The following is a 15,896-nucleotide window of genomic DNA, read 5'->3' on the forward strand; positions in this document are numbered from 1 at the left end:
AACGAAATATATGTACTCGCCGCACATTGTATAGGTATGTATATAGTATATCGATATTTTCAAGCATTTAACAAGTGCTCGGGACAGGAAAAGTTTGCCAATGACAAATGCTACCCAGAATGTTTTTTCGAATGAACTTTTGTTTTACCCGTATTTTCCGCTTGCTTCTTTTTGTTTTTGTCCTCGACGTGGTCGGGTAGGGGGCCTTGAGTGCCCCCTTCTCTGTCATACTCTGTCTCTGTCTTGCTGTGCCCCCAAAATCTCGTTGGCTGCAGACGGGGAGTCGGGGTGGGGGTCGGGGATTCGATCAATTAATGTAATCCAAGTTGGGCTCGGGCTCAATTAGAGTCTTAAAACTCCATTTAGAGGATGCTCTGTTGAAATTTGTTCTCGTTCCGTTTCCTCCCGGGATGTGTGTGGGGAGCAGCTCCACTGAAATATTCATAGGGCGACGGCAAGAGAGCAAAGCTGAAAGCGGTCCATATTTATGGTTATTTTTCGCAACAAACACAACTTTGCTTTCTAACCGTTCGCCCGGGCCCGGGCCCTCGTTTTGCTTTTTTGTGAGGGTTTCCCTTGAATTTGCTATTCTGGTTAAATATATGTAAATACACAAGAGTACATACATCCATGTACGAGTATGTGCGCTGCAGTTGGTTGTGAATTCAATTTTGAAGCTGTTCAATAATTCACGCCCAACACACACTAAACATTGTTCATGGTCCTCCGACTGCCGACTAGAATCCTTGAATAACAAAGACCCACCTCCGGAGCCCGGAGAGAGGGAGTTGTCTTTTCGATTTGTCTATTTATTTGTTTGTTTGTTTGGTTTCACAAAAATGATGAACTATTAATAGATATGCAGATTATGCGGATTATGTATATGATATTAGTCGTACGCGTACGCCCAGCAGATGAGAGACGGCACTGGAGTGCTCCTGTGTCTGTTTCAGCCGAAAGTGTGAAACGTCTTTCATCCGAAGCCTCGCACGGCCTGACATGTGAGCTGAAATTCTGGATTCTCGATTCTGGATTCTGAATTTGGATTGAAGATTGTGGACTGAGGCGTGGACGGGGGACGGGGGCCGGGGCGATGAAGGGTAAAGATGAGACATGTATGCTGATGAGGCTTCGTTCTGACTTAATCTCTATGTCGTAGCATTGCTTGATTACATTAAATGACTTCACACGGAGATGGGAATGAAAACGGAAGGGAGTGGGTAAGGACTCTGTTAAAAGTAGATTGCTTGGTGCTTGGCGAAACACGTGTTACATTGTGCTACTTCTGGTAGGCTCTAGGGCTAGCTAAGCTGTGGGTTGATGGCCTGAATAAATGATGCCTAAATTATATATGTATAGTATTCTCACATAAATACATCTCTCAAACATTCACACACACACAGACACACTTTAAAGCTAAGGGAAAACTCTTGAAGTTCCAAACGGACTTCAACTATAAACTAAATCACAGTAACTCTCTTTTAACTGGCTGATTAAAGCTAATTCTCGACTGAATCCCCACTGAATGCGGCCCGGACTCTGCTGCTCCACTGCTCCACTGCTCTCTCTCTCGGCTGTAAATCAGGCCCACTACTACTATCTGTGCTGTATCTCTTGGATTTATGGTGCACCGATATCAGCTATGACTGAGATACAGGGAGAGGTCTCTCTGATATACTCGGGCACTAAATTCGAGTCTGATAATAGGGCAGAGCTGCCTCATAAATACATCACGCACTGGTCTTCGCAAAGAGAATGCACAATTCGTTTGGACAGGTGTCGGGGTCACCAAAAGGTGTCCCACCAGGCCACCCCACCCCAGAGCATATTCCGCACACGCACATATCTCTCAGAGCAAGTCTGAAGTCTGACTAGCTGAATATTAGAGTGGGAATGGTAGTAGATGTGTGCGCAATTTCGGTGAACCATATAACCAAGTTTCCTCATCCATCTAAACTGTCTATGCCTCCGACTCCGCCTCCACCTCCACCTTAGATACTGGCACTGCCAGCGCCACGTTGTTGCAAGTTCGAGGGAGCGTGGAGCGGAAAAGTCATGCGGAAATTACTAAATCGATACGTGCTGCCACGTATCTGATTTTCTACGGGTCTCCCGTATGGAAAGCGACTGCACAAATGCCTTTAAATCATGTGCAACAGTGGAACCATATTTATACGGATATGTACGGACAACTGACAGGGGCGGACACATCTCCTTTGGCCGTAAAAACATACTATACAGCGATACAATCTATGTATTTCCTGCCCCTGCAACCTTGGAACCTTGGATCATTGGGGACCTAGAACTTCCTCCGAGTCCAAGCCAAATCCAGTGGAATACCCGCGTTTTGCAGTCGAATGATCTAGTATGAAAGCGAACCCTGACGGCGAAGGGAAATGAAAATAAATTATACAACAAACTGAAGAACAATTACACATCCGAGGGATGGGGCATGAGGACGATGAGGGTCTGCTCAAGGTGCAATTAGGGACCACACCTAAAAGTTAATGAATAAGTTAATCATATGCTGTGCAGTGGCAAATTTGTTCAGGGCTTGAGTGTCGGTTGAATGGAACATGGAGAGTGGGGACTGAGGGACTGAGGGACATGTCCTATCGCCTGATGGACATGGTGTTGGTGGGGAACTGGGGCTTCTGGCCGGAACTGAAGAAACGCTTGCAGGTGAGGCGCCAGAAGGCGGCGCGGAAGTCGACGCTGTAGAAGGCGTAGATGAACGGATTGATGGCGCTGTTGAACCATCCCAGCCAGGTGAGAGCCTTGGCCAGCATTTGGCTGACCTGGTGCTCCGCCAGAAACGGTGTGATCAGATAGTTGATGAAGAACGGCAGCCAGCAGGCTATGAATCCGCCCACCACGATGCTCAGCGTCTGCGTCGTCTTGGTCTCCTTCTTCAGCGACGTAATGCGATTCGACAGGGACTTGCTGTTGGTGTTGGTGATGGTGCTGCTGCTGCTGGGATTCGGGTTCGGGCTGCCACCAGTGGATGTTGTGGTCACACCGCTTTGGTGATGCTGATGGTGCAAATGGTGCAGGTGGTGCAGATGGTGGCCGCGCAGTCGATCCCGCTCCCTTTCCTGGCTGCCCAGGCCCAGGTGCGAGTGTCGAAAGCTTTGGGCCCTGGCCTGGGACTGGGACTGGGACTGCCATTGTGTATCCAGGAGGCTGCTGCCCGGCCCGACGCCACTTGTCATTGTGGTGATGGTTGTCGATGCCGTCGATGTGCGCTTCAGGGACGAGGGCCGTGTCAGCTCGTAGCATCCATTCTTCACCCCACTGGAGGCACCGCCACCTGAGGGCAGCGCCAGCAACGACTGGCAGTGAATGCCTCCGGCCGTAGTCACAGCTGAGGACCCCCCTCCTCCTCCTCCTCCTCCTCCACCTCCTGCTCCAGCTGGGGCCCCGCCGAGCTGCTCGCTGTCGCCGAGCATCATCTCGTGCAGCTCCTTGGCAATTGTCTGGTTGGAGAAGGTGCGCGACGTCGCCTGCCGCTGTCGATGGCCCGCCGAGCTGGGCTCCTGCTCCGACAGCTCGTTCTCCACGTCCGCAGCCGTGTAGCGCTTGAATTTCTAGACACGCAAAGTGCACGGAACGAAAGAAGCACAAGTCAGTGGATGATAAATAACTAAAATGGAGCCAAAGTGCGGTTAAAGTTTGTCTAAAGCTAAAAAAAAGTGAGTAAAGCGAACAGGAACAGGAAACCGCAGCTTTGCAGGATACAAACCGAGCAATGCCCTTGCTCTAAACTAAATTCTACGAAAAAATTGCATCTGGCAAGCTTAAAAGATATGAGAATACCACTCTTTAAAGCCCACACACAAACACATATGTATATGTATATGTACGGACTCTGCATGGGAGAAGTCGGAGAAAAAAATAGTTGAGGACTGTAGAGGGAGGATTAGCTGCCGCATGGCGATAGCTGGAATACCCTTCTGGCATAGCAGAAGAGAGACTTGGCCAGGGGGAGATGCACTTGACTAGGCTCCAGGGTAATGGCTTTTAGAAGAAGTGCATGGATGGCCTTCTGGACGGCAAAAAGTTGGCTCCTGAATGGGGAATGGGAATGCATAAATCTGTTTAACCGATTGATATGAACTCGTATGCAAAATCTAATCCAAGCGTGTTCAAGGGCAATAAAATTCAGCTCGTTGGCTTTCAAACTTAGAGAATGCCCCCACGCCTAAAGCCCCAACCCCTAGGACATGGCTCGGATCGACAGAGAGAGGCACGCCCGGTGCCCGTGCCCGGTGCCCGTGCCCGGTGCCCGTGCCGGCCGGGGCATGGTATTTAAATCTGTGTAAGCTGCTGGCGTATGGGAATTATGAAACAAACGTGCCGCAGTTAGCTCTGTACGTGCGGTGGAGGAGGCTCCGGGATGCGGCTCCAGCTGCAGCTGAAGCTGCACTATTTTGTGGGTTTTGTGTGGGTGGCAGGACTCGGTGGGACTCGGTGGGACACTCACCTTGTTGTGAACACTTATGTCGGTCATATTGTCGTGCCTGGATGCAATGACACAGGAAATTCTTGCATACACATAAATCATGACTGCCATCGGTATGAAGAAGGAGCCCATGGCCGAGAAGATGACGTAGCCCTCGTTTTGGTTGTAGCGGCACTCCCGCAGGTCCCGTCTGCCCGGCTCGTACCTGGGAAAGAGAGCAGGCGAAAGGCGAAAGAGAAAGCAGAAGGGAAATTAGCGGAATACAATTAATTACAACACCGACGGCTAATGCGAGTTGCAGGACACAGTTTCCACGTAATTGTATTCGTTTGTTCGGACAGGGACAGGGAGAGGGACAGGGATCGGGTCAATTTGCATACTCACCATCCCAGGATGGGGGGACAGGTGATGGCCAGTGCCAGCAGCCAGACGATTAGGATCATTATGAGGGCCAATCGTTTCGAGCGCCGCTTACGCGAGTACGTGAGCGGCCTGGTGACGGCCAAATATCTGATGGATAGACGAACGAAGTTACGGGCGAAATATGATTATTGGCTGGGATTTTTTTTGGTTTTTTCCCGCACGTACCTGTCCACGCTGATGGCGCACAGACTGAGAATGGAGGCCGTGCAGAGCAGCACGTCCAGGGAGATCCAAATGTCGCACAACACCCAGCCGAGCTGCCATGAGCCTGCAATCAAAAATTCATAAATTAAAAACTTCCCCCCAGCCGGCAGTCTGAATATTCCGAAAGTCCGGTCCAAAGTCAATTTGATTAGCAGCATTATTCTGCGAAGGCAAGAGCTTACTCTCGCCGGACCATGGCAAATGCCCCACCTAAGGCCAATTAAATGGGCAAAGCCCTCGAAGATTTTCGGGCAACGCTCAGATGGAGACGGACCCTGGGACGGGGAGCAGGAGCTGGGCTGGACACGGACGGCACTTTTCAGCAGTAGTTCCTTGGCCTGTTCCAGCCTGTCAACCGATTAATTTTTTAATCAAGGCCGGACCTCCCCTCCGTACCCCGCAATGGTCTCCGGGCACCAAATGAAAACTTGTTTTTGCTGCACAACAAGGACCTCTGCGGTGGAGCTAGCTCATTAGGCGTCCAATGAGAAGATTGCCCAAAAGGCACACGGCACTCTAAAATAATAGAGAAAGGGCAAACGAAAGGAGAAGGGCCCTTCTCCTTCTCGTACTATAATTTTGAGATGCAGTTTGGAAGTTCAATTTGCTGTTTGCTGAAGCCGGACCGGAACTTGAGTGCACTTTTTGGGGAAAGTAATCACAGTAATCAAACAAAAAGAGGGAAATATGGTATAAGATTTCCTCTAAGAGATGCCTGACCAAGATGCTGCACCTCCGCAGCCTTGAAATGTCCTTTGTTCCCTATGCAATATCTTGGTATTGTTAATCTAGGAGCAGCCATATCTTCAGGAATGCCCATGGATCACTTAATTATCTGATCGATTATAATAAACAACCAATAAGCGGCGGGCCTCCACATATTAAATTCGTTGAGGGTCGTACCCTATCTCTATCCTCCCTCTCCGCATAGCATAGGGTATCGTCGTCCCATTTTCGGACAGTCCTCCGTTTCGGGATGATTATGAGAAACTTTTGGCATACCGCAGCCTTTAAAGCATGCCAGCCCCAAAAACATCGACTGAGGAATGTCTCCCCTTTTTTGCATTTTGTTTTTTTTCGGTGGTTGGGTATTTTTTTTGCGGCTGAGGAAATTACAGGAAAGCGAAGGCAACAAAAAATGAAAGAAATTCTTTCGGTTCAAAGAATACAAATCCATAAGGCGAGAGAGATACATATATTCCACCTTGGAGCATTTACATACACAAAAATATGCGGGGCGGGGTGGGGCGGGGCGGGGCGATGGGTCCTGCGGCCACTCCCACTCCCACTCCTGATCCTATTCGTGTTCCTGTTCGTGTTCCTTTGTTACATTAGCGTGGAAAGGTGAAGGCGAAGGCGAAGGGGCGTTGCAGGGGGGCCTAGCCGGAAAGCTTGTGTTGGCAAAATTTTTCTTTTGGGGGGGGAGGATTTTGCCGGAATGGCATCTTCATCTTTTAATCACGCGAAAAGCCGACAAAATGTTGCCTACTTTCGAGCGCAAGGACCTTAAGAGAGGGACCAGAACGAGGGACGACTCACCTGTGAGATGTACTGCCACGGCGGGTGGCATCACAAAGATGCCCACAAGGAGGTCGGCCACGGCCAGACTCATCACGAAGCAGTTGGTGATGGTGCGCAGGCGACGAGTTGTTAATATGGCCAATATGACCAGGGTGTTGCCGATAACGGTGACCACGATGAACGTGGCAAAGACTGCAATCAGGCAGATGCCCTGCCAGGATAGGACGAGATCGTAGAAGTGCGCCCATTCGGCGGCCGCCGCCGACTCGTTGTAATAATTGAATGTGGTCACGGCTGCGATGGGGGCCGACTCGGTGAGGGCCACGGCCAGCCCCCCATCGCCCACCTCATTAGAGGTCTCATTAGCGGCATTCTGCGGCAGGACGACATTCAATCCCGAGACAGTTCCTGTTCCTGTTCCAGCCGCCGCTCCCGCTCCAGCTGCCACTCCTGTGCCCCCTGCCGCCAGGCTGACTGCGGTGCCAGTGCCATTCCCACTGCCATACCCACTGGCTGTGCCAAGCAGGTCCTCGTAAACGATGGATATGTTCTCCTGGCGGCCCAGGCCCAGGCCCAGCCCGAGCGAGGAGGCAGCCACATACATGAGCGACGGATAAATGGCGCTTAAATTATTCAGCTGCAAGTTGACAGCCATAGATCTGATGCTTATACTGCTGGCTTCTATCTTCTCGCTTCTGGCTTCTGCTGTAACTCGTACTAGTAGCTCTTGTTGCCTCTAATCCTCTAGAGGGGGGACACACGCTCTGCCCAGTCGAAGCCTAGCTGGAACTGCCCAACTGGTGTCATCGTATCGAATTGCTCTTTGATGGCTCCGTCCCTACGTCGCTCCGTCGGTCCGTCGTGGCCAGATCTGCAATCAAATGAAAGTGCGGGGCGGACTGGTGAGTTTTTGCATGGGAAATGGCTCGGAATCGGTTGCGGATTATTTACACTTAACACTGGCACGTATCTTGGGGCGATACACTATCCGGCGAGGAGAGTAGATTCATTCAGCACCGGATTGCCGCCCATTCATTTGCTGGAAACTTTTCCACTATCCAGCCACTATACACACGTGCTCTCCCCGTCGATAAGATTGATAATCGCTCTCAAAAACTTTATTATGATGAGGTGGGAGAGTGGGAGCTCTGTGTGACTCTGTCGACTCTGCCGCGGATGAACGCCAAGTGTGTGGCAGACCGACCGGCAAGGGTTCGACAGTTCTTGGCACTTCTGTTGACAATAATTTGGCATTTAAGCATTATTTATTCACTGCCTGATAGTGTGTGGGGGTACTGCTGATTGCAGAATGTGTGTGTGTGTATTCTATATATCTCGATGGGATGGGTATCGGTACGGGTGTGAGGGTGAGTGTGAGGGTGCGATAACCAAATTAAAAACCCGCTATAGACAATGTGGCGGGGCGGTGCTCTAGCATAAAGGTGTATGGTCTGTGGTGTCTGGTGTTTGCTAGGAGAATTTGCACTTCCCAAATGCCAAGGCCAACACCAGAGCCGACCAAACAAAGGGTTCCGTGGCCCGAGAAAGGGTATCCCCCAGTCTGTTTGTCGGCTGCAGGCCATAAAAGAGCAGAGCTTATCGCTCACATGATATCAATCTAGACAGCTGGGCCTCCATGGAAGGCGTGAGCGAACTTTTACTCTTTTACTGTTTTTACTGTTTTATGCTGCAGTTTATGTATAAATATTTCAACAGCCAACAGCCAGCCCCATGACGTACTCAATGTGGAAGCGATAAATTGGATAGATTGGGGACAGGGCCTACGGCAGCAGGCAGCCGCAAGTCAATGCCAAGGTATCGATCAGTCCGTAAGGAATATACATATGTGTCATCCCATCTGATAACGCGCTCAAGCCCCAAACCTAATTGAGGCACACATGTACTATAATTATAATTATAATTATATACGAGTCCGGGAATGGTGGTGGTAACCAAATGGAATCTCGAGTGTGCAATAGGAAACTGCTGCAAATTCGAATGATACCGAAAATAGATTTATGAACGCATGCCCCCGCGCATTTGAAGGGGGTATCTGACCGCGATAAGCAAAGGCTCTTGCTCTGGCTCTGGCGTTTTTATGGCCACTTTGATTGATAATCCGATTCGCAACTCAATTGCAAAGTTCACACACACAAATTGGGGGAGGGGGAGGTTCTTTGGCCCTAATCTCGGGCCAATTTCCATGACAATGAAGCCAATCAAGCCAAATAATACCAAATATTCTTCCTTGGGGTTGAGAGCTGTTGGGTTCTTCAACAAACTATTTCTTCAAAGCAAGCAAATTGAGTTGGAAAATTCAATTACTTGTTTGGGCTAACATTTTGCATTTTCAATTCCAAGACGTTCGGATCGGGGCTGCTGTGGGGTACGAAAATCTCTATTAGCTGGAATTGATCGGGGATGTTCTCTAAACACATGCGTATGTTCCTGTGTCATCAATCAAGTTCTTGGCCCCGACAGAACACTCATCTCTGGGCCTATCGGCGGCTATATACAATATGTTTGATTTATTCACACTCAAAGTTCAGCCCAGCAGCAAATAAACAATGAAGAGTCTTCTGAGTGCCAGAGCATGCTCTATGTATGCTCTATTTGCCGCTTTTCAGGGCATTTATGTTAGAGCGTTTTGGCCTCTTTGACAGCTGGACGGCCTTCACCTTATTCCGCTTTAATTGACCAAGCCCCATTTCATTGGCAAATATTAAGAGAACGAATGTTATTCAGATATCACTCGGAATGGCCAGGGCCAGACATCACATAGAAATTCAAATGATTTTTGGCTTTTTCCAAATGTTTGCATACTGTTTTTTACACTCTCGCCTCCCGAAAGGGGGGAGGGAAAAACTACTGCGTCGGAATTCTGTTCAAATGCAGCCTCCTTCCTCTATTCATTTCCTCTATTGTTTGGGCCGAGCAGTTGTTGCAATTTTCGGACAACATGGCGTATGTGTAACATGCAATCCTCAAATAATATTTCTCTGACTGTCATGTATTTTTTAGCACCTCCCCCGGACCGTCCCGGGACCGGGCCCGAGCCCGGGCAGAGCATTTTGCCAGGTCCTTTTTGCCCCCGATCTCTCTCTCTCCACCCAACCGCAACGGAGTCGGTGTTGGTGCCACACACTGGTGTCTCTGACGTCAGACCACCACAGTTTCATTCGCAGTGTGGCACTACTTATAACTCGCTATTTATTGTGCTGGCAGACACTTATTTGTCCCTCTTTATTTGGCAATCCAATCGAGGGTGTTCAGCGTGAAAGCATTTTGCCATTACTCCCACCTGATCTATGGAAATGTCTCTCCCAGCCAGCCCACTGGCTTTGCCCTCTCCCCTGCCCTTAGCCGCTTCAATTGAGGCCAACTGCCAGGAACTAAAGGGTCCTGAAGAGGCCTCCTCTCTCCTCTTCCCCCTCTCTCTCTCCCTCTCTGTTTACTTACTTAATGCAATCGCTCTGTGCTGTCCTCTGCTCTCACATTCAAACACTTGGCATTGTTTTATTGAAACAGAGTTATATGTAAGTATATTATATTAATTATTATTATTGTTTTTTCCGCCTTCGCAGCAGCACTCCTCCGCAGCACAGCCCACTGAAGTGGCCCAGAACGCAGTATTTAATTTCAAACTTGCTCGAGTGCCCTACAACTGGAACTGCAACTGCAACTGCAAGTGGATGGGGCTGATGGGGCCCAGCAACTGATTCACTTTCAATATATTTATACGCAAGAGTGTAGTATTTCGAAGGGTCTTCCCGCACAAATTCAAATTAACGTTATCGTGCGGACAGGTAAGCCCCCGCTGGCTGATCAATCGCTCACGGACGACTGTGATAATATGGTGGGGCAAAGAACGTTTTTCTGGCGCTCCTCCTGCAACAACGACGCGACCGCCTCGACGCTCCACGGAAACTGAACTGAAACTGTAACTGAATGGCGAGACCGGCCGAGCGCCGCGTCGGGCCGTGCCGTGCCGAGCCGAGTCGCCGTGCGAATGTGGACTTTCAGTTGGCATCTATCAGTGGGGTGGGATTGGTTGGCTGGTTCCAGTGAACTGTGGATCCCAATCCTGCTGGAGGAGCGCACAATATTTAAACAATTGTGCAAACATTTGAAATTTGAATATTCAAAGCCCCCACTTAATTCGCAGAATAATGTTTAATTAGGCCTAAAATGGTGTGATAGTCACTCTCTCCTCCTATACTCGTATTGATAAGAAACCTGCGGGGAACTGAGAATTTTCAAAATGAACACATAAATGTATTCGCGAGTACTCAGGAAATCTAATTTAAGACTTTTATGGTAGCCTTATAGACATTGTAGTAATAGCCCCCGCGTGCACATGCCTATCCCCATAGCTATTGTACAATATAGTCACTATATGCCTGTATATCTGTGTATATTTGACCCATTGTTTGAACATTTTATACCCTTGCCTTGCAGATGCGTCTTCTCTTGCTACGGCTCTCATAATGAGTATTGTCAACAGCTCTGCCTGCCCCAGCACTCGCTTTTGGCTGTCTGCTGCTGCTGGATGTTGTTGTTGTATTTGAATGCGTTCCACAGCTCCACCGACCGGCTCCCGCCTCCGCTATGGGAGGTAAACAAAGGCATGCGCCCTGACGTCAAGCCGAGGCAACCGGAACAACGGCAACGTCACAGGTCACAGCCAAGCGAAGACGAAGCCAGGGAACCAGCCAGAGCTTGGAGCAGAATGAGCGCCAATTTTTGACTTTGAATCGATCAATCTAAAATTTAAAATCTCACAAATCCTTTTATGCGTAAAACTGTTTTAAATGCGTTATTATTGTCCCATCATTCCCCATTTTTTTGCAGCATAATCTGCGGCTGCGGTGTTCAAAACCAGAGCACTCTTCTGGACTGGACGTCTCTCCATCTAGCCACATTTAACCTCCTTAATTGTCGGCTTCTCATTCGAATTTTGGTCCATGTTTGTAGCAACTGTTTCTGCCTGCGACGCAATTACCATGTCGCGCTATCTCTTTCTAACCCACCCACGTCACCGCAGCGGAGCAAGCTTAACGCGCTCTCTCTTCTTCTTGTGTCTTTTGATCCTCTCTGACAAAGTCGTCTCTCTCCCTACGCACTCTCTCAGCGACACTTATACAGGTGCCTATACAGTCAGTGGACATGAATAAGCATGCCCAGCAATGGGACGGGCAGTGGACAATAACAAACGGTAAATCGTAAAGTAGGCAAGGGAAGATAATACTGCGAACAATTTTGTAGCAAGCAGAACAAAGTACACTGAGAATAATATTTGGATCCGACATACCTAACAGATTTACTTGGTTGGCTGGCGACCTGGCTGGCTCTCTGGCTGGCTGGCTGTGGTGCACAGTTGGACATCACTTAGATTGATTAAATGCGAGAAATCAGTGCGGTTCCGGCTACGTGACGTGACGTCCCTGGGATGCGGATGGGGATGATGATGATGGCTCAGCATAATTGGTGTCTATGCAAAAGCATTTATCGTGAAAGGGTAGAGGGTAAAGGTATCACAGCGTGGGCAGAGGCAAATGGCAGGGGTGGGGGAAAAAACCATTTCTAGTTTTGGGGCAAAGTTTTGCAACATCATTTAATTATCAAATGCACGTACATAAGTGAGTTTTGCAGTGACAGGAAGGAAGGTCGTCACCCGGTTTCCCTTTCCCTTTGCTTCTGATTCTGCTTCTGCTTCTGCCCCATTCCCTGAACCCATCCCGGACAACTTCAAGGCTGCGCTGCGTGTAAAAGTTTGTCCCGTCTCAAGTTCTCAAGTTGGGGACAAAAAAACCTTTCCATTTCTATGCAGCCCGGCCACACTCCAAGCTCCAAGCTCCAAGTTCCACATTCCACACTGCCGATGGCGATGGCAATGGCAATGGCAATGCTCCCAAATTGAGTTTAACAATTTGTCTTAGTGGCACTTGCAATGGATTCAGTAATTGCCTGACAAATCGCTACCCCACTTGTTGTGGTGCATGCCACACGCACACGCACACGCACAGCACATAAATAGCATCCCATATTCCGTATCGAGGGGACGCAGGACACGACAATTTGTCGCCAAGTGTCCTGGCACCATGTGTTCTCTCCAGCGTCATAAACTTTTAATTTCGCCCGCATAATTAGTCTGGGGAAATGGAAGCCATATCCCTATCCCCACCCCCCAGCCAGTAGCCCGCCTCCCACTCCAAACTCCCATTCCCATTCCCAGATCTCGCTCTGGCTCTGCTCGACTTGGTTTTAATTGATAGGTGAATGAACCCGCTGTGTCCCTAATGCACTGCCTCGAAAGGGACTCAAGCTATTAATAATTTTAATCAATAAGCGTAATATTATTTCCATGAACTGGATCCGCGGAAGGGAGCTGCCGCGCTGCCGAGCTGCGGACTAACAGATATATAGTATTTTATATATAGTAGGTACATATATAGTACTTTCAATTTAATTCTGGAACATCCTCGACTTGTGCCATTTTCCCTGTAGTTTTGTTGTTCCCTCGAACATCCTGTGGCCGTGCCTGTGCCTGCCATTGTCCGTTAAGCAGATTTCGGGCTTACACTGCCTGTTGTTCGGAAATTGTGGAAAAGCTTACAATGGACCGGGGCCAGAGCTGGGCTGGGTATCCGCCTGCCCCTTAAAGGTTTTGAAGGCGGCTTATTAAAAGTAAGCTCGCATGCAAATAGTTCAACTCCATGGTCCATGGTCCATGGTCCTTGGTCCTGCCATTCCATTCCATCGTCCTGCCCAACAGTTTGGGGCATTAATTGGTTAATCTAGTTTACAACTGGCCCTCGAATGGTGAAAATGGCAATTTCGATGCTGACCATAAACGTGCGGATGCCATGCCCCCAAACAAATGTCTCCCAGTCCCATACCTCATCTATTTGCACAGCAACCGCAACCGCAAAAGCCACACAAATACTAAAAACACAAAACTGAAAAACATTATTGGATATTAGGCAGGAGACCCCAAAACGTGACAGGGGACAGCGGACAGGGGGCAGGGGCAGGGGCAGGAGATGGATGCGCACACTGGGATTTATGAACAGAGATAATCTATTTGCAAATTGTCAAAAATTGTGCAAAAAAGATTCCAACGAACGAGTGGAACGAGTGCTGCAACGAAACGTGGCGCCTCCAATTAAACTGCTTCTACGGACCCGTCCCTTAGAGGCGGTACTGATTAAAGTCATGATATTCGTACGTATTCATTGCCAGAACAACACGATCTGGGAATTGTTCAACCTGCAACAACAGAGATGTGTGTTTGTTTGTGTTTGTGTTTGTGTGCCACTTGAGTAGTGTGTGTGCCCGCTGGTGGCAGCCATAAATAATGCCACATGAAGTTTAAAATGCAATAATGAAATTTATTAAGAACTTATGCGGAGTTGAGACAGACACCGAAGACCAGCAACGACCTTCGCTCCAGACGGACGGACAGAGTGCGGCAGGAAGGCAGGCAGGCAGGTCGGAAACGGTGTAGCAGGAGCAGCCACAGGGGCAGGGGCAGTGGAAAGGATTCATAATCATGGAGGAGAGCAGAAGTCCAGATACTCTAGCAAATCAGTAATAAGTCCTTAAGTTGGCCAAAAGTTTCAGCCAAAAGTTGGCGAACTTTTGCCGGAGGGTGGGGCGGTTGAGGGCTGGGCTTTTCCCCCGCGGATGCTGACTGCCCTGACGCCGTAATGGAACATTCCGAGCATATGCCAGGAAGGGTATTATGCCGGCGCGTGCAATGTAATTTACGCAGCATGTTGCCGCACACACATGTGGCCAAGCGTATCGGGAGGAACAGGGACAGGGCCGGAGCCGGAGCAGGAGCCGGACGTGAACTTGGGGCATAAAGGCAGGGCTCTTCCGTTTGACCAGCCTGCCACCGACCAGCGACCACCGGAGGAGGACTCCTGCTCCGTTTGGTCCGGCTCTGGCTCTGGCTCCTGCTTCAACTCCATGGGCATGGCCCAGCACTTACGTAAATGCCTTATGGCAAAAGTTTTTCCCCTTTGTTGTTATTTGCCTGCCTGTTTTAAAAGTCCAAAATAATTGAGTTTTACGCATAATTTGCTTGATTTTATTTTACTTTTTTTACAGAGGGACGGGCACAGTCAGACAGAAGCCGCAAAGGTAAGCAAACAATCAATAGGCCACCCCCTCCCACCACGCAGACTCCTCCATTCTCGGCACGCTTATCGTAATCGTAATCCAAATCGAATGCGAATCCGATGGTCAGAGGCACGCTCGGTTTTGACAAACACTAATTAAAATGAATTATTAAATGTACGCGGGAGGATGGACACCGGATGGGCACGGGCATGGCCATGGGCCATGGGCAGAGATTTGGTGGGTTAAATGCAGATTAAAATGCGCAGCCTGGCTGTGGGATACGGAATAAAAGGTTAGACGAATGCAGAGTGGCACAACGGCAGCATAAATCCATTTATAATTAATTTTTACAAATGAACGCGATAATTAAATATGCTCGCATCTGAATCAATGTACGGGGCCCACAGAAAAGCAAAAAGCGGCAAAGCAATTAAATGATGAATTATATATAAATCAGGATCCAGGGGATTTTTAAATTGCATCTGACCAAAATGAGCAGAATACTAAACAGGCGGCTAAATAGTTTAGTCTCTGGCCAACATTACATGGAATCCACAGAGGATAATCCCAAAACAGAGACAGAGACATAGAGTAGACTTTTGGGCTTAAAGAGTTCAGTTTATTACAGGTGATACAAACATATAATACATGTCTATGAATTTCATATATATATATATATATATATATATATATATATAATAGTAGGTGTATGTATTGTATATATATTTTATTCTTTAACACATTTACAAGATATTTTATTTTGAACCTTACCATATGCGCGCTTGGCAAATAGGGAATTATTGTTTTACATTCTATTATTACAGCTTATTGTGGGGGAAGTTGCTTTCACTCTTCCTCGTCCTTCCCATCCTTCTGTTCCTTCTCCTGATTCTGATCCTAATCCTGATCCCACTTCTGATCAGCAAGCAACACCTTGAGTATATATGTATAGTATGTGTATATATATATCTTTAACACCTTGGTATTCATAGAGGTAGGATAACAATTGTCAGATGTTCACTGATTATATGATAGAATGCATTTAATGCACTTCACTTCCATAGGATGCGGTTTCATTTCCCACTCCAAATAACAGGTGAAACCGTTCTCGGTGGTGGTGGTTCGGTGTGGTTTAGTGTGGTTTTTGTTGTGGTCTGTG

The 15,896-nt window shown here is 48.4% G+C and overlaps 1 protein-coding gene across 2 annotated transcripts; it reads right to left on the reverse strand.

Annotated features, from left to right (window-relative positions):
• Positions 1 to 793: 793 nt before the first annotated feature.
• Positions 794 to 10,613, reverse strand: TyrR (Tyramine receptor). Of its 2 annotated transcripts, XM_033385865.1 has the most exons (7): positions 10,070 to 10,613; positions 7,562 to 7,843; positions 6,629 to 7,481; positions 5,051 to 5,153; positions 4,847 to 4,972; positions 4,484 to 4,667; positions 2,613 to 3,587 (listed from the first exon to the last, which is right to left on the reverse strand). In XM_033385865.1, exons 3-7 carry the CDS (start codon positions 7,263 to 7,265, stop codon positions 2,613 to 2,615), a joined length of 2,025 nt encoding a protein of 674 aa, XP_033241756.1. In that variant the 5' UTR covers positions 7,266 to 7,481; positions 7,562 to 7,843; positions 10,070 to 10,613. The 2 variants fall into 2 exon arrangements, with proteins under 2 accessions (XP_001359694.5, XP_033241756.1); XM_001359657.5 differs by lacking the exon at positions 7,562 to 7,843 and having other exon boundaries at positions 794 to 3,587; positions 10,070 to 10,612.
• Positions 10,614 to 15,896: the final 5,283 nt, after the last annotated feature.

Source organism: Drosophila pseudoobscura, chromosome 2 (genome assembly GCF_009870125.1).
Source record: "Drosophila pseudoobscura strain MV-25-SWS-2005 chromosome 2, UCI_Dpse_MV25, whole genome shotgun sequence".
NCBI classification, from domain to species: domain Eukaryota; kingdom Metazoa; phylum Arthropoda; class Insecta; order Diptera; family Drosophilidae; genus Drosophila; species Drosophila pseudoobscura.